Source organism: Vespa velutina, chromosome 1 (assembly GCF_912470025.1).
Source record: "Vespa velutina chromosome 1, iVesVel2.1, whole genome shotgun sequence".
Lineage (NCBI taxonomy): Eukaryota > Metazoa > Arthropoda > Insecta > Hymenoptera > Vespidae > Vespa > Vespa velutina.
Window position 1 is genome coordinate 14,815,614 of NC_062188.1, and position 27,550 is coordinate 14,843,163.

The 27,550-nt window shown below is 32.1% G+C and overlaps 1 protein-coding gene across 2 annotated transcripts in view; it reads left to right on the plus strand.

Annotated features, from left to right (window-relative positions):
* Positions 1-2,410: 2,410 nt before the first annotated feature.
* The window catches only part of LOC124953419 (collagen alpha-1(XV) chain), a 204,709-nt gene continuing 179,569 nt past the window's right edge, over positions 2,411-27,550 (plus strand). The window contains exons 1-2 of one of the 2 annotated variants that reach the window (XM_047504761.1): positions 2,411-3,686; positions 20,495-20,565. In XM_047504761.1, coding sequence (XP_047360717.1) covers positions 3,676-3,686; positions 20,495-20,565 — 82 coding nt within the window. In that variant the 5' untranslated portion in view covers positions 2,411-3,675. The remainder of the gene's footprint in view (positions 3,687-20,494; positions 20,566-27,550) is intronic. The other variant, XM_047504772.1, reaches the window with a different exon arrangement.

The window sequence follows — 27,550 nt, forward strand, 5'->3', positions numbered from 1 at the left end:
TGGGCCATGATAAATGGTTAGATGGATCGATATTTTTCAAATATATTTTTCAACAGATTTTATTACACGAATCTTTTTTTCTCTTTCTCTTTTTCTCTTTTTCTCTCTTTTTTTTTTTCTTTTTTTCTTTTTTTTGTTCGAACAGATGTTTTTCGATAAACCTTATTAATAGATATAATTAACATATTGTTTTAATGTTGAAACACATACACACATGTCGTAAATTATTCGATTCACTAATTTATTCGAATCTAATTATATTTCTTATCTGTATGCGATAATATTACAGAGAGAAAATTGTTTCTGCAAAGTGTCTGTCGTTATCACACGTTTGCGTAGTGCAATCGATCGAAGCGTACCCTTGCACTGACCGTGTCGCGGTAATTCGAATGCCAAAGTTCATCGTTTGAATATAAAGATGAATGGACGAGGTCGGATGAATGAACGAGCTTAACGGGTAATAAAGGAAGATAGAGAGAAAGTCGAAGAAGTGGAAAGATGCGTTTGTTTCTCGTTGTTGAGCTATAATTATCGCCTTGTAAACGAACGAAAGAAGAGGAAACCGTTTTTATCGCTACGAAAACGTCACGTCCGCTTTCGATGTGCCAATCATTCCTATCGTACATCGTGAATGCTCCTCCGGCCGTGACTAATTCTTTAACATGCACGTTCCGACAAAGATATTGACTTGATCATTTCTTTTCTTTTTCTTTTTTCATCAACAATCAACAATCAATCGATAACATTATGATAAAAATTAAACAGATATCAGGGATATTTTATTGTTTAATAAGAATGACTATAAAAAGAAACATCTTTTGATTTGATTTAATTATTTTAAATAAAGTTTTTACAAAAATTTTTCAATGAAATTTTTACGAAAATTTTCATTAAAAATTTTATTTTAATTACGAATATTAGATATTGTGTTCAGGTGTAACCAGGAAGCAATATAAGTTCATCTCCAAACACCACAATAATGGGAAATTTTACATTGAAATGTGTACTTTTATCGTGTTGCTGTGATTCCGTAAAAGTAATTGATTTTTAAGTGGCAAGAGAAGATTTTGAAATGCAATACAAATTCTCGGATAAAAAAAAAAATTAAAGGAAGAGATGGGTTTATTCTAAAGAGTTTGTGGGGGTTCAAGAAAGGGCTTGTAAGAAGTAAAGAACATAAACAGACATAAAGGGGATCTTGTTGTGGCGTGTATATGGCTTGGTTTAATACTCTTACACAATGACGAACACAGTAATATACGATAATAACAATAATAATAATAATAAAAATAATAATAACAATAAGTTATTATCTGAATGAATATAAAAATATTAATAAATTCATTTCCTTTCAAATAGTAACTATTGTAATATCCACCAATGGGTTAATAACGAAGAACCTAGTAAAAGTTATACGCAAAATTTTATTTGTCATTCAAAGATCAGTAATTCTTTAAATGCGTCGTATTGTTACAAAAATTTTTAATATCAGTGATTAACAAAGTCTTACCTACTAGTTTAGTAATAGTATTCTTTAAATCTACTTTTTCTTCATATATCTTACAGTCATAAAATATCGAAGGAACAGTATTCCCAGAGCATATAAATTAATACTGTAATGATAAAATTATTTAATATTTCTATCATGTTTTTCTTCGAAGGGATTTCCTTTCTCTACATTTTTCGTATACTTACAATTAGAGTACTGAGAAAATCCGAGTTTATATATATATATATATATATATAAAAGCGTCTGCAAGATAATGCAAAGAGAGATCAGTTCTTATTACGTATTCAACATCCGACTTTATTTCTTACTGTCGTCTCTTTCGTTCGGAATGAATCCTTCGCGTTTAATGTACCTTGAATTTAAAGTTATATAATGCGTAGCGACGTATATTAATCCGAAGTGTCGGAATGGAAACGGAGATCAAAGAGAGATCAAAACGTCAGCAATCTCTTTTTAGAAATTCTATACGTGGATCGTAATCTCTCAAGTGGTAAGAAAAAAATTCGAAATAATCACTTTTCGTGAAGAAATGTAATAATTATAGACAAAATATAAACTTGAAAAAATATATATATATATATAAAAAAATAATAATAAAATATAATCTACTTTCAATTCTCAGATTAAATATATGATAAGTTATTTTGTTTCATTTTTAATTAAACAAATATATACATATATATATATATATATATATATATATATATATATATATATACTTTTTTATATGAAATAGAGCTGTGCTATACAAATGAAAAAAACGAAATAAAATAAAATAAGAGGATCAATAAAAAATAATATATAACGTATTCGATAGATAAAATGTATGAAACATTGCTTTCATAACGAAATTTTAACTTTCGAAGAAGAGAGAGAGAGAGAAAACAGAAAATAGAAAACATAACAGAAGATATTTAATGATAACATGTATCGTAGGAGATGTATATTAAATACAGTAAGGGCACGAGAGAAAAAGAGAGAAAAAGTTAAAAAGAGACAAAAGTATCGGTAGGAGTCGCGAGATGGCGACGCACTGGCTGACGCCTGGCGTCGTTTGTACGGCAGTCGCGCGTACGACGCCGTCGCCACCACGTGGGGAGGGAATTTGAATCAGGCGCCACACGGAGGCCGGCACACGAGCGCGAGAAAGTGCCGGGACGCGTCGCGAGAAACCGAGAAGGAAAGAGAGAGAGAAAGAGAAAGATAGGTATTCTGAAGCGAACGAGAGTGTAAGAGAGACAAACCCAGAAAGTGAGAGAGAGAGAGAGAAAGAGAGAGAAGGACATACAACGAGCTTAGCCATCTCGAGCGCCGTGCGATCATTCGCACTCGCCGGCTTGCGTTTCCGTCGTACAGATAAAGAACGGTCGTGTCTCTATTCAACTTTTCTTGAAGAATTCTACATGAAAAACAAGATTTAAAAAAAGAGATATAAAAAAAAAATATATATATATATAAACACATAGAAAACGAGAGAAATATATATATATATATATAAAGTATATATATATATATATATATATGTAAAGAAGGGAAGAAGAGAAAGAGACAGAAAGAGAGGAAGAAGAGGAGAGGGATAGAGAAAAATAAAGAAAGAAAGGAAGGCAAGAGTGACGAAAGAGAAGCCGTTGTCAGTGAGTGGCGAACCGTGGAACGGATTGGACACGGACTAGGAGTCCTTCCGCGAGTCCTTGAACTTCAATTCGCCGATCGATTCAATCGTCCCAGAAAAGGTCGAGAATCGAGGCTAATCGGTGTACGTTAAGGACTAGGAAAGGTTGACCTCTCTTATAGACAAGGTCCGACCTTGGATATTAGCGTCGCCACCGTCGCTTTTTCACTATTCACCTTTTCTCAATATTTCCACTATTATATATAATTCTTTATTTTATCTTTCTCTCTTATTTGTTTCTGGTATTAATTTGCTGTGATATTGTCACAATTGTCATTCATTTTTTTTTTTTTATATCCTTCGAAGCCCAAAGATCGAGGTGTCGAAAAGAGAAAGAGATAGATAATTGTTTCACTGTGTATTTGTGCGTGTGGTCCGAAGAATAAGGAGAAGAAGAAGAAGAAGAAGAAGAAGAAGAAGAAGAAGAAGAGGTGGAGAGGTAAAAAGAGGCCTACGAGATTAACCACCTGTCATGCTGATGGAATGACTCAATATGTGGTCTAGGTGAGTATAGTTGAGAAAGAGAGAAAAAGAGAGGGAGAAAGAGAGAGAGAGAGAGAGAGATAGTGCGCATGATACGTATGTATCTATACGAAAGAGAGAGAGAAAGAGAGAGAGAGAGAGAAAGAGAGAGAAAGTCTAGTTTACAGCATGCGGTCGAGAGCAGTCGAGGGTGGTAATTGGAGGGAGACGAATTAAAGGGGTTAAACGTTGGCGAGGGTGAATGAGCTACAGGTAGCTCTCTCCGGAAGTTTACAAGATACTGCCCGATAAATCTTCCTTCATTGATTGAATATATCATTTTCTTATATATATATAGTAATTCATCGTAATGATTAATTCGACAAATGAAAGTATTATTCCCCATTGATTTTTCTTTAATTTTTCATTAAACGAACTCACCGTAATCAATATTGTAATAAATCGAATTCGATATAAATACGTGCAAATACCATTGAATTTGCTTTCACGAGAGAGGAAATAGGTACTACGAATAAATTGATTTGAGATCGTTTATTCGAAAAGCATTCGAACGCTTCGTCTTGATATGGAAATTCCTTGGTAAATCGTGTTATCGGTCAAAGCAACGTTATCTCTCTTTCTCTTTCTCTTTCTCTTTCCAACTTGTTATATGCGATTCGATTCCACGAAGGGAAGAACGTTTAGGAGAGATTCAAAGTAGTAGACGGTATTAATCTCCGGAATGGAGAAAGGGTATTCGTACGCACGATGCACTGTGCTTATCGGTATGTTTCTTACGTACAACGTACGTACTAAAGACATACATATGTAAGTACATGAATACATAGACACGTTATACGTTCCTTTTACACAGACTAGTAGTGATAGTTAGTAGCGTAGGAAGATGGCGAATAGAGGATGGGAAAGGGTTCAAACTGGCACCATTAGCGGTTAAACGTTCTCCGAAACTACCTTTGTAATAGCATTTAATTAACAGAGATGTGACCTTATCGATTTTAAAGCGGCCGATTAATTTCATTGTATAATAACGCTCGATCGTAAGAGAACCGAAGGCTCTTCTCTCGTTCTATCACGATCTACCTTGAGAGCTTTCATAAATTTCTAACGATATCACACTACATGCCTCAGACTCTTCCTTTCCTCCCTCTTTTTTTTCTTTCTTTTTTTCTCTCTCTCTCTCTCTCTCTCTCTTTCTCTCTTTTTACCCTCTTTCGATCTAATCTTCTTTTTTCCTTTTCTCTTGTGATAAATACAGAACGTCTTTCGTTTTTTCTTTTTTCCTTTTAATAAAAATCTACAAAGATTCGTCTACTCACTTTATTTCCTTTTTAAGCATAGATTAAATGTCTGACTTTACGTAGGGTCATGTCAGATTTATGTTATAGTCGTTAGGTACTTTTTGAGAACGCGTTAAGCTTGGATCTTATGAGCCTTGTGTTTTGCGTTAGGGTCGCTTGATTAGAAGGACCGACTTTTTTTTTTTACACGTATGATAACCGATTTTCACAAATGATCAAATTACATGGGATCAAAAAAGGCAAGAGGACAAGCACAACGTGCTTGTCCTCTGATGTTGATAGCATATATATATATATATATATATATATATGCTTGTTGAATTTTGAATTGAGTTTCGTAAGATTTATCTTTAAACATGATAATCGATATTACGTCATAATTCTTTTAATTTTCTTACATACGTGTTGGTGTAAATACTTTTCAACGATACTTGTTGATTTTAATGAATCATTGTCTTTTTCTTATCTGTATTCTACTTTGATTTTATCCTGTCAATGAAAAACAGATTTGACCTATATGATATCTCGATATGAATATATCTGGTGATACGCTAAGTTAAACTTTTCTTGACTTTTCAATTTATCTTCCAATCTTGACAACGATGTGGTTTATTTTCTTGAATGTATCTATTGAAAGTAGTTGCAAAGTATCGAAGAGATATCTTGATCTTTGCTATCCGGAAAAGTTTAACCGGTAAGATTACTTTCTGATATTGGCAGAATGTTTGTTTCGTTACGTGGTCGTCTTTAGTGGAAAAGAAGTAAAGAATCGAGAAATAGAGAAAGCGAGAGAAAGACTCGAGAAAATTGCGTTATCAACTTGGAAAGAACAAATATCCTGTTGTTTAAAGCACGTCCCTTTGTTTTCTTTGAATGAAGTTAAATCCCGATATCAATTGACCAGTTCGCTAGTTTCGCGTTTCCTCTCGTAAGACAAACAAGAGAAAAAGAGAAAAAAACGATCAGAGATAGAGACATTGTCATTACTGGACAAGCTTGCTACCACATTGGAAGATCTACTTTATACGACCGGAAACACAACTGTTGCGCGTTTAACGTTTTATATTGGCCACTACCGAGCGAATAAATACGTTCTGCTCAAATATATCACGGAAAATCTACGATACTAGTGCGTTCGTTTTAAATCGTAAATTTGAAACACGTATAAAGAAATACATAGGAAATTATTTTCTTAGAATTTTTAATTAGATTCGTTTCTTTTACATTTACGTATATTGGAAATATACGTAATATGTATAAATACACAATTATACGAATTTATTTGTTGCCTTGAATGAAATTGAAAAGATAAATGAGAAAAAATGGATATAAATCCGAAAAAATAAAGAGAATATCATTCGATAATATCTCGGAATAATGAATAAGAGGATTACATTTTTCTTTTTGTAATATATAATCGTTTGAGAACCACGATTCTTTGTAAAAATCCAATCGAAAATTGCGTTATATATATATATTTGTGCTTCTCTAATTCCACGTCGAAAGATGCCAAATGCCATGATCGTGCTGTTTATTTTACTTATAAGTAATAAAAGTGTTGTCTCATCGAATTTCTTGTTATCGTGGTTATTCCTATGAGTATAATTATACTGAAAATATTGCATCTATAAACGATAAAGACATGCATCAACAAAATACGAGCGTACAATTAGTATGACTACTATGAACCGACTGATTGACATTTTTAGGCATTGAATAGGACAAGCGTAATCGCATCGCTTGGCATTCTAACGGATAAGGGTTAAATCGTGGACCATTTGAGAGATTTGGACGTCGATAAAAAGAGAGAAAAAGGAAAGGAAAAAAGGGAATTAAGATCAACCGATAGGTACTCGATTGAAATTAAAAAAAAAAAAAAAAAAAAAGAAAAAAAAAGAAAAAAAAGAGAAGGAGAAACGAAAAAAAAAACGAAGAAAATAAATAAATTGACTCTATGGCTTCTCAGAACGTTTCTCATGTTGATGAAAGTAAAATCACGTGCTTTTTATCCCCTCCCGCTTAGAGACATACTAGAGATCGTTTCAGAGTAGGAAAAAACTAGCTGAAACACGCGTGCCATGTGACGACCTCGCGTTAATCCTGTACAGATCGTATTTACGAGTCGGTGGCCTCGCACGAACGGCCGGTATTCGGTGCACGTGTTCGCTCGTGTCATCCATGCATACTCTCATTTAAAGAGTGTATGTATAAATGTGTATGTTACTATGTGAGAGAGAGCGAACGAGAGCAAGAGAGAGAGAGAGAACGAGAGCAAGAGAGAGAGAGAGAGAACGAGAGCAAGAGAGAGAGAGAGAGAGAGAGAGAGAGAGCCGGGTAGGCGCACGCAGTTATGAAACAACACACGTACATAGAAACGGGTGGATAGGCCACCCTCGCGGTCCTCAGAGCACGTGGCTTGCTCCAAACGACGCTCGTAAACGAATCTTGGAATTTCGCATTGCACGTTGTCGAAGTCGACGAAATCGTAAATAAAATTTTCTCTTGCGGTAGATGAAGGAGGATGAAGGAGAAAAAGGAAGACGGAAAATGAAAAAAGGAAAAGTAGAAAATAGAAGAATAAAGAAAAGAAAGAGCGAGAAAGAGAGAAAGAGAGAGAACGATAAGGAAGAAATATAAGAAGGAAAAAGAGGGAAGAAAGAAGAGAAAGAGAAAGAAAGAACGATAGGGAAGAAAAGGGAGAAAGGGAGAAGTTGAAAATCGCAGCAAAATGAAAAGCGATAAATACTTCCACAGCAACTCGTGCGGAAAGGGTTGTAAAACTTTGCGAGTTATCGTCGATTGTACTTTTTTTTTTTTTGTACTATTTTTCCAAACTGCTGCAAGTGTATGGATAGTAAATATTGGTTTACGACACCCAATTCTATATCTCTCCTAGTTGTAATATTTGGTTGTTATTTCATTGATTGTTATTATTTTTTAAACGAAAAAAAAAAATATATTTTTCTTTGATATTTAATTCTCTACGAGAATTGCATTATTTTGATATTTCGAAATAATTTTGTTTCGCGTTTAATACGTTAAAAGTGTTTTAAACTTTGCATTTTTCAGTAACTCAGTGCATAGATAGAAAAATCTATTTATTAATCTGTCATACGATTATCTTACTAAGTTCAAATTTACTCGTTTAATTGTAACAATACTATTTTATACATGTAACGTGAATGTGTAATTTTATATGTCCCTCTCTCTCTCTCTCTCTCTCTCTCTCTCTCTCTCTTTCTCCCTCCCTCTCTTTCATTTTCTTTTATTTTAAATGTAAACGCAGTACTAACGTAAAATGCAAAAAATACGTCTGAAGCACGGCAACTCATTTTGTCCTCCTCAAATATTCCCTCTTCAACGCTGCAATTCTTTATAACCGCACGTTTCACCAAAGAAAAAAGTTATTTACTTAAAAAAGATGTTTCCTTCGGCGTGAACTTCGCTCTTTTCACTATACTCCCGACGACTTTACGATGCTGTTATCGTAAATTCTCAGATATGTTGACGATCCACTTTGCTTTCTTATCCAGGAGGAACATCCTTGTTTTACTATTATTATTATTATTATTATCATTATTATTATTATTATTATTCATTATGACATGTTACTTAAATAAGAATTAAGTAAGATGTTAATAAAACCAACGTGAGATTAAACAAAAAAACAAGTAAGTATTTCACAATTTATTTTAGAAGCATCGAGAGATAGATGCTAGGAATAAATCATCTATTTTGAAATTAGGAGAATAAATATAATTAAAAAGAAAAAATAATATAATTATATAGTTTCGTTTCCGTAAAAAAAAGTAACTTTAAAAAAATAATCCAGTTTATTATTATTATTATTATTTTAATTATTTTATCTATTATTTAGATAATCTACTTTACTAATCTTATTTATTATTTCTATTTTAATTATTAATGAGAGAAATATTTTATAAAATACGAAAATTTATCTATTGAGTTTTATTTAAATTAATTTTAAATTACAATGTAATTTCGGTTTGTCCATTTAGAAAAAAATGGATAATTGTTCTTTCGAGCAAATAAGTTCTTCAATAGGAAATAACTATATCCATAGAAGAAAGATCATGATCGTAATCGTTGTTCGATCGACGAAATATAAAACGATCTTCGACTTATTTATATTATATGGAATCGAATGGCTTCTTCGAATCTTTACACTATAGGATACATGGAGAGCCTTCGTATAAACCGGTCTTAAAGTTGCAGGATGGTGTAATAACAAATGGAAACAAATTGCTAGACCCTTTTCAATGTTCGTAGTATCTTTTACTGTAGATTTCTCCCACGTATACGGTGTATTCTCATTCTTACATTTATTCATTGATGCGATTTCAATTATTCGATATGCGAATTTTCGTAAATGAAAGATATTTAAAAATTTTCCGATATCGTTACTCACGAAAGTTATTTTTAAATACGTTATTGCATGAATATTATTTATATGTTATTTTAAAATAAAAATGTATTCGTTTTAAAATCTAGAACATTGTGTTATCAATTTTATTTTTTTTTTTTTTTTTTTTTTTTATTTTATTTAATATATATCGTGAATATTATTTATTTGTTACTTGAGATAAGAATGTATACGTTTTAAAATTTACAATTTGAAAATTCTAATATCTATTTATATTTATTATTCTTTCTTACATTTAATATATAAATAATGCAAATCAGAAATTCAATCGTTATAATAATTTTCTATTTTTATTATAACGATCGTATCTATTCTGAGATAGCCAAAGTTCTCCTTACAAATAGATTCTAAAAATAAATTACTCGTGTAACGACTCTCGCGCTCTATGAATTATGGACCATTGTAGATTCCAGTAATAGAAAGGAGCCGAATGCGTTTCTACTGCGGAAAGACCTATGGATGTTTTGCGTGTAACTATAAATTCAGTTGAACTCTTGCATTTATACTCAAGTCTTTTAATGCAACATAACATTCTAAATAATTCGTCTATCTAATCTAGGATAGTGCTCGTCGAATTTCAAGGAAATATTGAACATCTATGACGTAGAAAAAATATCATTTTTCATTTAACATAATCGATCCCATAAGTCTCATCTTGTTATTGGAGATCCGTCACAATCAAAAGATAATTTTTTTTTCTCCTTCTTTTTCTTTCACTCAGTCGATTTTAATTCTGAATACTGTTGGAATAGCTAGCGATAAAATATAAAAGCTCTTTTGAAGAAGTTTTTATGAGACGAAGCGAAGAGACGGCTGGTGGTCGAGAAAAAGTAATTAACGAAAGATCTACGCGCTCGAATGCACCACGTTAGTTTTCTTACGTTCACCAGGACTTTGGCAACCTCTGCTACGAGATAATTAGACCGCATGCGTGTTTAATAAGAAAATATCGTTCCTCCGGGGAAATTTTCGTTAAAGAGTACCTACCATTTTATCAATAACTTTAATTTTCTTTCTGTTTAAATATGATCTTACATATTATGATATTTATTTTTTTTCTTGTACAATGTTCATCTAATCGGTAAACTTACTACTTTACGAAAGTATCAATATTTGTTTAATCTTTAATAGAAAAGTCAAAGTAATTTTATCTCAATATTGTCTAGAAATTGTATAATCGGTAATTAATTTCTTTCATTATTTATATAATATATAAGTTTATTAATTGTATTTGTTTTTCTTATTAATTTCTGTGATAATTTTTAAGGATCAAACGAACTACATTTTCTCATTAATAATTTATATCACTTCTTTTTTATTTTTTTTTTTTGTGAAATATTCATAATATTATTTACGGTCGATAGATCTCGTTTCTATTTTAAGTATTTCTTCCCTTTTAGAATATATAATATACTCTCCTTATTGTTTGAAGACCGTAACGGGCAACGCCTTATTTTTCCTCGATCAGGGTAACGTGCCTTCCATCAACGCCTAGTTAAATCACTATGTATTTACGATTTCCGTATGTCAGATAGCAGAGGCTAATTTACGATTGTCCCTTCAGGGATAATGGACCCTTGAGTAACTCGCTTCATTGTCTAGATAACAACGGACGAAGGCACGTCATGGAAAGCAGACATAAATTCCAATGACGTTATTCGTAAATTATAGCACGTCGTTTAGTTTCGTAAAAAAATATTCTTTATATATACATATATGACGACAAATATGAAATTTTTTAACGAATGAAAATATGAAACTTCATAACGAATGAAAAAGATAAAAAATTATGAATCCTTCTGTTAAAAAACATTCTTTTCCGTGTTTTATTATTATCATCATTATCATCATCATTATCATTATCATCATCGCCATCATTATTATTATTATTTATTGAGGTACAAAATAACACGAGAAGTTTATTTCCATTGTCATTCTAACACTACGTTCTGACTTTTCCACTAAGTATGTGTGCCCTTGTTTAATTATCTTGACGATACCAACAAGTTCGTTGGTTGAAGTTTAACATTTCCAGCACGAAACGTTGAACCTTCGAACCGGAATGTCCGTTCTTCCGGAACGACGTTCACTCGTTTCATTGCTTTTACCCCTTCTACCGGGCATGAGAATTCGAATCAACCGTTTGGATACCTCTTCCTAAAACAAGTTACTCTCTCCCCCTCCATACACACTTCCGTGCGCGCCTAACATGGCAAATTTCTCTCTCTCTCTTTCACTCTGTCTCTCTTTTTATCTCTCTCTTTCTCTCTCTCTCTCTCTCTCTCTCTCTCTCTCTCACTCTCACTCTCCCTTGTACGTTCGTTCTATTTGTTGAATTGTTGGCAACTTTCCACGTTTCATTGTCGGCATTTGTACGCGTGCTTCTTCTTACATCTGTGACTTGAAATTCGTAGCAGGTGTCTCGATAAACGTGGATGCTGCGGAGATCCTCTCAGTTTCTCTCTCCCTCACTTCCTCTCTCTCCCTCACCATCTCTCTCTCTCTCTCTCTCACTCTCCCTTCCTCTTTTTCTCTTTGTCATTTTAGGTTCTCTTTCGACCACTTTCATTTCTTCTTCCCTTTTTTTTTTTTCCTTTTTCCTACCATTTCTCTACAGACTCTCGAAACGAATTTGGCTCGGACGATGATAATGAGCGAGGATGTATGAACAATCACGCTCTCAGAAAATTCTGCTAATTAAACCTGCCCGTGTGACCGTACGAATTTCACTATTATAATGTATGATTGTTTGTTACATAATTTATGACTACATACGAAAAAAATTAATAATAAAATTGACAAATATAAAGGCGAGTTATACATATATATTTATTATTAAAAATGAGAACTTCATTCGTTGTTTAAATTTAATGCTTTCAGAAAAGATTATTTATTATTATTATTTTACGTATATGATACCAATTATAATTAATAGTTAAAGTTTTTATAAAATTCATATTAAGTCATTCAGTGTCAACACGAATATCGTCCGTATTATAAACATTTTGATATATTATACAATTCATTTTTTATATTAAATAATTATTTAATAGATATTTCTTTTCAAGGTTTAGTTTACATATGTCTCTGTTGAAAGAACGGAGTAAATATCATAATGGCCATATATACAATTGGTATGTGAAACATCGGTCACATAATTAGTAGAAAAGCAATGCATTGAACGACGAAGGTCGACAATGCAAAGTATCACACCTACGATTTCATTATTCTCGTGAAATATGAGTTCTGTCCTGTAGTCCCACCCTTCTCTTCTCTTCGAATCAACGGGAAATTTCGTCGTCGTCGACGAGAACGATAATGAAACGAGCTTTTGTAAGGTTCAACGATTTTCGCCGACATTTCATCCTCGCGAACACGGAGGATCGCGGGTTGGCAATTAATACGCTAATTGGCGACCTCGCACGCTGATTAATACAACTGTAACAATGTTCTCTTACAACTACCATGATTATACGAATACATATATATTCATCATATATGAATTCGCACTCACTGAGTGAATCGAGAAAATTTATTGAGTTGAGCAATTTCTTTTAGGCCCGTCTCGTTATGTAGGATTCTTTGTTTATTATTATTTTATTTTATTTTTTTTTTTTTTTGAATATTTTCAACTACTTGATTATTTGCAAAACTATTTCATTTACCATTGTTTTTCTTTTAACTCGTAAATCGATGAGAATGAGTCGATTCGTTAGAAAGATTTAAATTTTCTCCTGATAAAAATAAATCATATGTTTCTCATCTTTGTTAAAAAAAAAAAAAAAAAGAAGAATCATTGTATTTTACAATATTCTTTCTTTTACGATTCATTAAAGTATTTAAATTCTTCTTTAGCTATATTCTTGTCTCCTTAATCTAACGATTTAATTTGTAATCGAAATTTAATTAAATCTTATGTCGTTTATTGATGAAAATTTTTCCGAGTTAACAGGTAAAATTTTCGATAGTTACCGTTTCTCGTTTGACAAGAACTTTCTAACGTTAAATTATAGTTAATATTCCAAAATTTACTAACAATTTAGGATAGGTACTTACTTGTATGGCCCGGGGATGTAGATTATGTAAAGATCTTTCAATCGAAGTAGAAACCCATAGAATTATATGCCATAAACGTGTGAAAGTAATGGGAAATTTTTAATGAGAATATTGAGATTAAATATTGAGATTTAATATAGAGATTTTTTTTTTTTTGATTACTTAATAATATTTTAGGAATTTTAATTTAATTCTTTTTCTTTGAAGGATATCTTGCATTTGCACTGAAACGATTAGAAAATATTTTAAAATATTTTACGCTATTTATTTCTAAGCTTATTCGTATTCAAGAATATAATCTTTTTTCTTTCTTTCTTTTCTTTTCTTTTTTCTTCTTCTTCTTTTTTTTTTTTTTTTTTTTTTTTTTTTTTTAGTTTAACGACCATAATAATATTTATTTCTGTCGCTGTTTTAACGGTCATTGTTCCGGGAACGTCAAAGTCATTTCGGATTTCGCCGAGAGACACGTGGCTCTCCTAAACGTCGGTTTATAGATAGCGTCGTATAGTAAGAACGACTTACGTACGAGTTCCGCACTCAACTTGCGACCCACTCTCTGAATTATCGACCTTACTAGTTATAGTTCCGTAAACCGACCTCTAATACTAGTAGCTCATTTTGGATGGTCTCCAAACTTCTTCGACATTCATTAGCTATATCCGTTCTGGATCGAAAAAAATCTAAGAGATAATCAACGATCAATTTTTGAAATACAATTTTTTCGGTACTATTAATAAATATATTATTAAATATATAACTATACATTATTAAATATATTTTTTCTATAATATATATATATAAATATTCTTGGATATAATGAAATTTATTGCATATATCAGTATCATTCAGTTTTCACAATAAATGTAAAAAATTGTTTATAAACATTAGATATATCATTTAAATAAAATTAACAGAATTGAAAACGTGTCTGATTATTTTTAGTTATCTGATATATGAATATAAATAATTTTAACTGTTTTTCGCGCTTCTCTCGTCCTTTGATATTTTATTATTTATTATCCGCAGGGATCAAAAGCGAGAATCTTTAACTCTTCAGACGTTCCCTTTGATCATCGGAGCCAAACGACAGTCTTTAAGATTTTTTCTTTTTTTTTTTTTTTTTGGACTCTCCATTCATATCCATATAATTTTTCAAGTGATATTAATCTTCTACTTACGCTCCGTTCGCTTTCTACAAGTATAATAAAGGTGTTGAATTTTAAACAAGAATTATAATATATACCTAGGTATACCCTGCGTTGACAACTGCGAGCATAAACTTTTTAACGATTTTATAACATCGACGCTATGAGGATTTAGTTTAATTAAACCAAGTTTCGGAAGATGTTGGGTATTAAGTCGAAGTTCGAACGAATTAACTGGAATTACGAGAGCTTATGTAAGTTTTGAAAACTCTTTTGGATCCTCCGAATCTTCCGTAGAGCTTTAATTACGTGAGTCTGTATCAGACTGTGTAAAACTATTCGACTTATTATCTTCGTATCTAGAAAATTTAGAAGCTATCTGACATTAATCTCCCGTTAGTTTTAACTAATGTTTATGTTCTTAATTTATACCATGAATTCTGTCACGTTTTATCATTGGAAACGTATAAATAAACCTTTATTATAGTTTAGTAATTTAGCTTACTTTAAAATTTATTTTATCATAGAGATTAGGTAGAAAGAAATGTTAACTTCTTGAAGAAAAAGTTCTTTAATTCTTTTAAAAAATATAAATATAAAAAATATAAAACGTCAAGTTTTCAAATTTGTATATACCGATGTTTCTTCTCCTTTTTTTGTTTTTTCTTTTGTTGCTTTTTTTTTTTCTTTTCTTTTCTTACAAAGCAATAGCACGAAATGGTCTTCTAATAAAATTCATCGTATTATCGGTTTATTGACTCCCCCATTGGTACCATTACGTTTTCAATGCATCTGTCGGGGTGACGTTAGTTATTTATTCAAGCGGACTTCGCCAAATGAAACAAGCTCGATAACAGAGGGCTGAGATTGAAAATATGCATACAATGGACGCTACCAGTTGGGTCCGCCCCACGGATTTACAATTTATCATTTTCAAAGTGGTCATTCGTATTCAGGATTATCAGAGCAGTTGCCTTTAACGGGTATCGGATTAATCGTTGGAACGAACTTCAGCTTTTTTTTTTTCCTTCTTTTTCTTTTCTTTTTTCTTTTTTTTCTCTGTTTCTCTTTTTTCCCCATCTTTATTCTTTTTTTTCTACTTTTTTCTTTTTTTTTTTTTTTTTTTTTTTTTACCGAATTGTTTGTCGCAGAAAGTAATGGGAAAATATTTTTTTCATAGTCGTCGGAGGTTTTATTAAAACTTTGCACTTTGGTGCACAGGCTGCCAATTTGTCCTTTCGAAAGCTGAAATAAATTTTCTCTTTTGCTTCCTTCTTTTTCTGTCTTGTTTTTCTCCCTTTTTTTCCACCCATTCGAAGTCGTTTCTTCCTTCTGGATTTTGCGGTCCAGCAACCGTTGATCTCGCGGGAACTACGACGAAACGTAAATCGTTGCGGTCGCTTCCGCCTCTTCGAGATTTATGGTCACGCAAATGAAAAAGTGTGGAGAATGTGCTAATTGTATCCGTTGATTAACCGCTGGTGCCACTAATCTCTTGGCTTGTTCACTGTGACGTCGACCGCAAACGAACTTGACTTTATTTTTTCTTTTGGATTTCCTTTCTTCTTTTTTTCTTTTTTCTTTTTTTTTTATTTTTTTTTTTTTTTTTGGTAAAAGATTTATATTTAGATATTAGAAAAAAAGAAAAGAAAATTCAGAATACAAATTTTCATGGATGTTTACTTTAAACTTTACACGTAAAATTTCAAATATCGAATTGCTAATTGCGATTGGAATTTATCAAATTGTTTTTCAAAGTTGTTAGTAATTTTACAAATTAATTTTACAAATTTTATAAAGTAATTTTATAAATTTATGGACTATTTTGTAAAATATAAACCATAGTTCATCCGTTAATATCCGTTTCTGGATAATTATTGATAATATAAATTAAATTAGTAAGTTAATTCGAACTCTTTAACGTTTTCTCGGACATTTCGATATGAGATAAAAATAAAACGCTTGATAAAGTCGCTTCTCGGTATTCGAACATTTACAATAGCGATCGTAATAGTTAGATCATTCTTCGTGCATCACTCAAGAGACATAAATACATATTTATTCATCATATGTGACTCATGTTAATACAATTTTTTGATTAATATGACGATTACTCTCGATCAATTGCATACTTTCACGAACGTTATGATAACGCTTTCAAGAATATTTATTGAAAGATTTATTATGGTAATAAAAAAAAATGTTGGAGACAAAAAATGAATGGTTCGAGGTCGATGATATTTTTTTCTTCGCTAGTGCATATGCACATTCATTATTGCAAAAATATGATCATGAATATGTAGTCTACTTTAAGCCATTCGTTTTTTTCCTCTAACATTTTTTTTTTTTTCTTTTTTTTTTAACTTCAATCAAAAAAAGAAAAATATCTATGGCTTGTTACAGTCAGATTAATCTTCAGAGATTTTTGGAAAAAATCTCGCAAACTAATAATTTTTCGACATTATTCTATTTTTCGACATTATACGACATTTGTACTATAATACTTTTTTACTCAGAATAACACGAGAAGTCAATTTATACAAAACGAAACAAAAAAAAAAAAAAACGTAAAGTTTCATTTAAAGAAAGATACCGATGATTTAGAAATCTCGAAGAAAAGTAACTTTGAGAAAAAGTGAAAATATTCTTCACCTTGGCACTTTTTTCTATCGTAAAAAAATCAGTAAGATATTTAAGAAACACGAGTTAGACGAGACATCTTGTATAGTACCTAAATTTAGTGCAATCCATATTAATTATATAATTTACAAATATATTTCGCATATCTATTTACAATTTATATCTTTAAGTACAATATCATGGAACGTTGAATCTTCCAAAGAAAAAGAAAAATTTTTATCTTTTGGATTATGATGAATCGAATACGAAAGAGACGAGAACGAAGGAGCTGGTGTTAACTAGTTTTATTTTAGTAGAAATAGCATAAACCCTATGCCATCGTTTCCTTGAGCATCATAGTCGTTGTTCTTAATTATTCCTATAATTGGAAGTAGTAACACGTACGGTAAAGCTTTTGGAATATTCTTTGTATTCTTTTAATTCCCTTTTAATGGGCGATATTCTCGAGTAGTAGGTTAATAGGGTGTCGTCCTTGCTCGTTATCATTATCATCGATGCTGTGGCAAGTGGTCAGACGATGTATATTCTCATTTCGCGAATCGTTTCTTGTTAAATAGCCAGGACGATGAAGTTGAGATGATCTTTCAAGCACGCTACGTTGGCTTGACTTATGATATCATTATTTTGTCGTGGGCCACGTGTCCAACCGGAAAACTAGAGCTTGAATCTCGTAGGAAAATCATTTTACATCATTCTTATTTTCATTATTCTACTTATATTCGTTGTTATTAAAAAAGAAAAGAAAAAACAAAAAAACAAAAAAACAAAAAAAGAAAAAAGAATAGAAAAAATATCGTTTATTCTTAAGACCACTAGATTACCTATTTTTAACTTTTGATAGATTTTATATTTCTTGGAAATATTCTCTTTATTTCTGTCGTTTTCTATAGCGAATATTTCAGAAATGATTTTTAATATTTGCCGAAGAATAGAACTGTATTGAAACTAATTTCAATTCTTACAAATCGATTAAGAAAACCGAAAGAAAGAAGTTAAACGTTACTCAGCTGGAATGAGAAACGAATAAGAATGTCGTTCGCGTAAGAATGTTGGTAATATCGAGTAGATATACAATCATTCGCTCGGAATAGAATATTCGATCGATCAAGTTCGATAAATTTCTCTTCTCTAAAAAAAGTTTTTCTTGAACGACAAAAAATATTTCTATCTCATTTACATTCCGTGCATTGTTGCAAGTTTGCGTGACGAGAATTCCAAAGAAATTTTTGATATTTCAAAATCACGTATATAGCAAATTTATTGTATTAACGAATTTTTTTATCGCAAATCAAATTTGATTTTATGTAACTGTATGTTTTGCATTAAAAATTGATTTTAACAATTATTATTTCGACCTTTTCGCTTTCTTCGAAAAATGCCATGTAATCATTGCTAAAAATAAACGTTATTTTCAATCAATTGATGGAAACCGACATCGACACGGGCTTGGTCGTGCTCGTACGTGCAGTTTAGAGACATTGTTGACTGTGTATTACACGCATTACGTAAGGCCGGAATTCTCGATCGTGATTCATGTCCGACATCTATTGCCAAACGCCCACGCAATTCGCAGGACAACGTTCTCTGTATTATATAAAGAGACTCCTCTACGTGTCATGGTTATCGATGGAAATATCTTTGATACTAGTGACCTTCTGAAGGATAAAATATATATACATATAAATAGATATATGTCTATATACATATGTATGTATATATTATACATCGGGTATTTATTTCGAAGCAATCGAAGAGATAAATCGTTCTTGAATTATATTTTCCATTAAATTTCACTCTGTTTTTTTCTCAACAGAAATTTTATCTTTAAACGACTTTAAACAAGTATCATCGGAATAAGTGAAATTTTATTAGATTTATATGCCGCGTATTATACGTCTCATTTACTTCGTCGAAGTATAATGTTGACTGGATGAGCATGGACGATTTACATGATGTGCGTTACACGTCTTCATTCAACAAGATCGCATTTACGATGTTTCGCAATACGGCCGTGTTCTAGTCAGTTGCATTAAAATACAAAGTTCATACTTATGAAATGCCATCATAGTTCTAATCTTATAGGTATATATATACCCATCATATCTGCAAATATTTACATTTGCATTTATTACATACATATGTATACATAGACAAAACATAAAAGATAAGTCAGACATGAAGTTTCCGACATTGAAATTCTTATCTCTTCGGTCTAATCTGCATTCTTTTGTCTCCGTACTAATATTCCTATAGAGAGAGAACTTCGTGTCAAATATTTCAACGAGCCAACAAAGGTTTATTGAGAAAAATAGGATCGTAGGTAAGTCTTCTTGTTGTTACTAATGAAAAAAAAGAGACAAAAAAAAAATGGGTGAAATCTGAAGAGACATGAAAAATATTGCGACATAATGCTTCGTCGATATATATATATATATATGTCGACAAAACTAATTTCTCTTTAAATATTTTTCAAAGTAGGGCGATGTATCTAAGTACGTTGAAACATTGTCCGCCTGAAGGAACAACGTCAGTGTTTCGATTCGTTTTAATGTTAATTTCATGCTTTTCTTCCGCGAGAGATCACGTAGCTCCTCTATTGCCGCCGTTATCCTCCAACAGCAGAAGGAGGAGGAGAATGAGGAGGAGGAAGAGCAAACTGTAGAAGGACGAACAAGTCTTGCCGCTTTCGTTTTAATCGTTACCATCTTCCACTTTTGCCCTCTTATCCTAAATACCCTCCCACCACTTTTGGCCATTCTCCTTTTCTTCCCGGTTTCTCCTCCTTCGTAATTAGTATTACCTTTTTCCTATGGTCCCTGAAGCTTGTCTTTTCTTTTCTAGCCTAGGAATGATGAAAAAAGACAAGGGAAATGTTGATAATGATAATAACGAAAAAAATTAGTTCGGTCCAGTGATACGCGCGTTGAAATATTTCGATAGTCTTTACGAATTAAATTTTTTCTTTTCTTTTTTTTCTTTCTTTTTCCTTTTTTTTTTTTTCTTTTTTTTTTCTTCTTTGACAGAAGTTATATATTTCATCAGCATCAGGCTTTCTTTTCATTTGTTCCAATATCTGACTATTTGTATTTGGAAATAACAATCACGATTTTCATTATAAGATAATATATGCGTCCGCATTATATGTATATTATTTGTCTATCAACTTTTCTTTTCTTTTTTCTTTTTGTTTTTTTTTCTTCTTTCAAATTCTTCCACGATATTTCTAATAAATAAAATTTGTTTCAGAATATTGTTCCTGGTCTTTCTCGTTCTCCGGACGATCCATGGCCGATCAGATTTCTTTGGAGAGAAAAGAGGTAAGCCAAAAAGAAAAGTAATTCAAGTGTTAGCAATTGGATGAATATTTCTCGCTAGATAAAAGTTCTCTGGGATATTATTATCCCTTTCGTTCTGAATGTCGTCCGACGTTCACGAAGTTCGAAGGAGTTTGCTACGATATAAATCGTTTTCCATTTTTACGCTGTCCGAGTACGATGGCGATTCTCCTTGGGATACACAAAATATTTTCTCGTTCTCGTAAGATAGCTCTTGACCATATAAATCCGATAGTTTACTTCGAACGATCCTGCTGGAATAGATTTCACTCTTGACTTTTCAATTCGAGCCTTTCCGTTAGTCTCTAGATTTAAGACATCCATCTATGTCAGTGTTTTCGAAGAGATCAAGACAAACGTTTCTTTTCGATAGTAAATTTATTTAAATAATAATAGTATTTGTTTTTTACGACTTATATTGAAAAATTATTGGTTCTTTTCTTTTCTTTTCTTTTTTTTTTTTTATTATTTCAACGTAATATAATATAATATAGAACAAGTTGTGCGTTGAAAACTAGAAAAATAGGCTATCTAATATCTATTGGAATGAAGTTTAACGTAGATACGATAAGAACAATATTACAACTTTGAAGTCATTTTGTTCGGATCGTTTCGTTGTTAGAAGCGGTCGAACAACGAGGGTTTATTCGAAGATAACAAAACGTGAATGATACTGTGTTTCGATCGTAAAATGATGAGAGATATATCTCTCAGTCACGACAATACAAGGTAACACAAAAGAGACAGTCTAACTTCTGATACAATTCATACCTATTCATTTTATTATTGCTATAACGTACACAATCAAATGTAGACCACGTTAGAAAAGATTGTAACAAAATTAAATATAATTCACAAACGTTTCAAATATTTTCAAATAATTGACTAATTTTAAAAGAAAAAACATTTCGTTCGAGCTTAAGTTCGAGTTAATTAATTTTTGTTACGTTTTTGTTTTTTAAGAACAAAATAACATGTTAACTATTTTATTTTATTGTTCAATAAAAACATATGAAGAAACTACAAAGGTGGCTTCGTCGAGTAAACTTTTTTAATACAGAACATATGTGGTTAATGCTCGTATATGTGTACTTTCGGTCTGAGATCTTAGTTTGGCAAAAAGGTATTTAATAAACAAATGTATTTTCAATTTAAGTGGTACGATGTGATCCATATAAATTTTTATAATTCGGATTGTCAAATAAATAATAAATAGCTTAGTAATTCGATACGCATAAATAAAGGCATATAATCGATCTATAGAAATTTTTGTTTCATTATTTCCACGATTTAATCGATGGAAAGAAATATGAAAAATTTAAATTGATAAAGTTTACAAAATTATTAATAAAATTCCGATGAAATTCGAATAAATTTGAAATAATTTTAAAACGAACCAATTAATTTGGAAAGATCGATCGAGATTAATAACACCATGTGTCGTCTTTTTTATTGAAATATTTTGCGTAGAAAAATATTTCAGGAAATGAAAAAGTACGCTAGAGACACGAAGGAACGTAATCCGGTTCGCGTCGCACGTCGTCAAGCTCAATTCCACGATTTTCTATTTCCTTTTGCGGCCTTTGGAGTTTGTAGAGAAGGAAAGAAGGGAGGATGGAAAAGGGGTTGAAAAGGGATAGAAAGGTTCGCTCTCGCGTCAGTGGGATACTTAAAATCCAGAGAGCGGATTTCCAGCCCTCGTCACGCCTCGGTCTAATCTGCCAGTTTTATAAGGATACCGTGCCGCGATATTCCTGTGGGAATTCGCCGAGAGGATTTTTCATCTCTTCGCTAACCTCACCGCAGTGACCTTAACCAAGCACTGGCAAAGCGTTCACAAGCCACGCGTACCGTTTCGTTCGAACGGGATAGTAGTAAAAGTCGACGTATGCTCTGACGGGTACATAAACGTATTTCACGATCCCCTAATCTCTTTCAACGAATCTCTTTTTCGTTAGAATTATTTGAGACTGCTCAACTCTCATTCCGAATCCTATGAATTTCGTGTTCCTCTTTTTTACCCTTTCACATGTCCATTTTTATTTTTATACTTTTTATTTCGTATTTAGATCTGCGTTTTAATATCACTCATTTCGTCACATTTTTATTCCGTTACTATCATTTTCTAATATCCTACAATGGATATCTGTTTCGTTAGAATTACTGAAGAACACGCTCGACTTTCATAATGAGTTCGACAAATTTCGTGTCTTCTTTCTTCGTGTCTTATTCAAGAGATCGCTGTTATAATATTACTCATTTAATTGACTGGCTTCGTAAAACATTTTTTTTGGGGGAGGGAAGGGGTGGGGAGGTGGGGTGGGGATAACGGATAATTTACAATAAGAAATGGAGATGAAATGAAATGGTAACTTTTACTCTTATAAAATGGTAAGCTCTTTAAAGTACATATTTCTTAAATTCAGAGTTAAGTTGCCGTTGAATTAGTTTCCTTTAAGAACATCTTTCGTTCGCACGACTTTCTTTCTCACCAAAGCGCGTGGAAATTTTAACGGAACAATGAAGAAAATTGTCTTGCTCGTTCCGTTATTTCATTTTATTTTATTATATTCATTCCTTCATTTTACCGAAAAGTTCTCGAGTTGTTCGCCGATCTCTCGTGAATACCAAGAGTTTTAAATAGAACTGTTTGGAGATAGAAGGGGCGGAGTTAATAAAGAAAAGTCCTTTGAGGATAATGACGAGAACGTACCTTTTCCCTTGAAAGACAGTGATCATTGAAGAGTGGTGAGGGATTTCTTTTCTTTCTTTTCGAGAATCTCATAATCCAGCTAGCTGCAATGAAAAGGATATTTTCATATCGCGGATCGATGACAACGAATTCCATAATTATTCTGAAAGAAATGTGAAAAAGTTACAAAAAAAAAAAAAAAAAAGAAAAAAAGAAAAAAAGAAAAAAGAAAAAACAAGAAAAAAAAGAAAAGATTCCTTCGAAACGAATTCCAAAGTTACGCTATGGATAAGATAGAAAATTATCTTGTCGTTAAGAATGACGAAAGCTAAATATTTATAAATTACGTTCTTCTTAAAGTATAAGCAAAAGAACTTTTCGAAAGAAAAAAAAAAAAAAAAAAAAAGAGAGAGAGGCATAGATTTAATCACTTTTTTCCCTTGATTTTTAACTTGCTTATCACGAATGCAAAGGGATCGATGGTAACGGGATTTAGCTAAGCGACGCAGAAAGGGGATCGGATGTATAGCTCCCGCAGGATGCTAGATAACACGTCTCTCTTCCCCTAAGCTCATTTGTATCAAGTCTGTTACGGAATTTTCTGCTTGCGGAAATGACTGCTTTTTGTGTTATCATCTACCGCGTCAATATTTAATAGTTGGCCAACGATCAATTTGTGCTGATTCTTATCGGCAGCTTTCTGCGAAATCTCAAGTTTACAATATTATCCTTAGAGTATGGAACAAAGAAAAAAAAAAAAAAAACATCTTTTCCTCTCCAGCTCCTTTAAGTCAATATTTCAAAGAAACATTGAAATTTATCGCGCGATTAATCTTTGATCCTTTTTGATTAAAGACTGCATTCGCGCTGCTTTTATTATTTGAATATTTAATCAATCGATAAAACGGTTCTTTTCTGGATCGCAGTTAAAGAGCTTCGCTCATATCAGCTCGACGTATTATCGTTAGAGGATTTTCTGTTCGTTGTAAGAGACTCTCTTTAGAATGATAATAATATCATAAATTTTAATAAGAAAATATATTCATATCTTCGCGCTTTCTCCCCCTACCCGTCCCTCCTTCGTTGCTTTTTTAAGGATTAATCTTCAGCTGCGAATTAAATTTAATATTAAACCGTCGCGTTGCGGTGTTCACTTTCCTGCGCTTTCTAAAATCTGTAATTCTAAATCTGTCGTGTGTTTTATGGAGAAGAATTTGAATATGGAAAAACGTCGTTTGATAAAGGAAAACCAAGAGATTCGAAAATACAGACGCGCTTTGATTTATTGTTATACGATTTTGATGTATGAGTGGACAGTAACATTTTATTGTCAGCAATTGAGAACGAAGCTTCGCAATAAACTGGTCAATATGCCGTCTGATGACGGATCGGAACGAGCGTCCCGGCGATTTTCACGAAATAGACCGAAATCGTGTGAGGTGATATAAAATGAAAACGATGACGTTGAATTTTTCAGAATGCGATCTTGCTCTTCATATGTAGTCATATAGTAACGATACTATTGAAATTTCTTTTCTTTTCTTTTTTCTTTTTTTTTTGTCGTAATTTTATACAATGCATTTGACATTAAGTAGAAAAAGGGAAAAAGAGAAAATAGATAAAGAGAGACATAAAAATAGAAATATTTTGGAGGAATCTACGGGTTAACGAAAAACCCTTTTCTTTTATTCCTCGTTGTCCGTAATCTCAGAACAGAGATTCTTTCATCTCTTTGCAATCGCTGACCTTCTTCCACTCATCCTGATTCAAGGGAGCGCACTCCATTAAAGCGAAGAGCGGAAAAATAGAACTCGCTGTGAGGTAGAAGTGTTTGTCGACACGAGATGATTCCACGATTTTCTCGATTTTCTACGTTCGAGAGCCCATTACTCGATTATTCGTGTTCTTTTATCTTTTTTTTTTTTTTCTTTCTTTCTTTTCTTGTATTTTTTTCTTTATTTTATTTTATTTTATTTTATTTTTTTTTTGTTAATTAAAGAATTAAATTAAAGATAAGAATTAAAGAAAAAAGAAAAGAAAAATATCGACACTCCGTTCTCTCTTAAAGAGATTGTTTCATTAATATTTTCATAATGTTCTCGTTCAGTTCGGTTTAAAAAAGTTTTAAGAAAACCGTGGAAGGAGAAGGAAGCGGATCGTCAAGAGAAAAGACTGGTAAGTACAAGAGAGATGAAATATCCCGGAGTCGGTCGTCGGGCTAATAGAAGGAAAATATTGAGTTTAAAATTATGAAAAATAAAGAAATGCAAAATGACGTGCGTTTTCCGCTTGTTCGTGGCAAAATCCACCGATGGAGTAATTTTCTAAAAACAGAGTAACTCTCGACTCGATTAAAATTTATGAATTAATCTTATTATTACTTTATCGGTAGAAACGAAAAATCTTTGTTTGTCTTTTGATTTTTTTTTTATGCCTATTTATAATTTCTACGTGACAGGGACAGGGACACACAATTAAAACGAAAGAAAAAGAGAAGAAAAAAAAAATAAACAAGAAAAAGAAAATCCAAAATAGGATCACGTTTGAGAAAATATAGTTTAAGTTACTATCCTAAATGCGTAAACATTAATATTACAATATATATAGAGAGCTCACATACGTGTGTATATATACATACATACATATATATATATATATATATATATATATATATATTTGTATTTATTATACATATATTATACGTATGCATATTTATGATATTATATACGAGAGCTCACATATATATATATATATATATATATATATATATATATATATATATACACTTACGTATTACAAAATTCTTGGTGGATCAATAAATAACAACTTTAAGAGTTCCTAATAAAAGATTCGATTATAATAGCTTTTGGACTACCTCCAAACACTATGATTTTGTAATAGGCCGAAAGATTTGAAGGAAAGGCGACTTTTCGTAATACATACGCATCAGCCCATTTTTCTTCACCCCTTATACTTTAAAAATGTTCTGCGTGCCGAAGATATAAATACGTTCTGTTGTGTATGTAAAAAAGAAGAAGAAGATAGAAAGAGAAGGAGAGAAAGAGAGAAAGAGAGAGAGAGAGAGAGAGAGAGAGAGAGAGAGAGAGACAGAAAAAAAGCAGACAGGAACGTTAAAGAAGCGGCACGATGAAAACGTTAGGACGTTGTTGCGCATTTTTACGTATTCTTTTTGGGACGTTCTGATGGGCTCCGGATGTGGGCGTCGATTGGTTGAACGCTCATCGTAACCGTGTTTGTACCCAATAATTCGTCGTGACTCATCGATCATTCTGTTCTTTTGACTCGACGTGAATACGAATAGGAGGAAGAAAGATGGACACACACACACACACACACACATACACTTTCGATATCCTTCACGTTGTCATCGTCGCGCACTTTCAAATCTTAATTAAGAATTAATGTCGAAATTTTATCAGCCTCTACGTCATTTAATCGTAACATAGAAAATCACGATTATGAGAAATCGAAGTTCACGAATGAAATATTTCGTAAGAGAAAGATTTTTAGATAGAATGATTTATGAGAATGATTCTTTTATATGTCTATGTTTGATTCTCATAAATAATTTCTCTTTCTTTTTATTATAAATTTGTTCCTTTGAAGAGGGAGAGAGAGAGAGAGTAAATGCAGAGATCGAATGCAAAAACCATAGAAAATCGTGGAAACGTGATACAGTCTGTTGTTGCCTGAGGCAGACATATTGGTCCAGGCGCGTGCTGGGAAAGTGTAAAATATTTCAAGACTCGCTAACCTTCTCTCTCTCTTTCTCTCTTTTTCTTTCTCTTTCCCTATCTCCTCCAGCTTTTTCTTTCCCTATGTATAACTTGCCTTATAATATATATCGTCTACTCGTACCATGTCCCATACAACCCCTCACCACGTTCCCGCGCATAATCCTGCGGTTTATCAGCCAGTGAATCGCCATTCATGTGCCTTTAAGCATTCATATCCTCACTGTAACAATGATTTTCTATTCCTCAACGTCCATCCTTATCTTTTAAAAAAGAATTCTGTAAACTTCTTATATTGAAGTATTGAAAGCTTTTCTCGATACTTTTCTACGGAACAATTGGACTTTATCTGTAAATATTTTTTATTTATTTATTTATTTTTTTTTTTTTTTTTAGTTTTCTTAATAAACATGCTTTTGACATGAACATACATGTACATTCTCGTCTACGAGTGTCAATCAATCTCAAATCAAAGATTTTATCGTACAATGCATCTTATTATTTCATTGTAGAAAGAGAG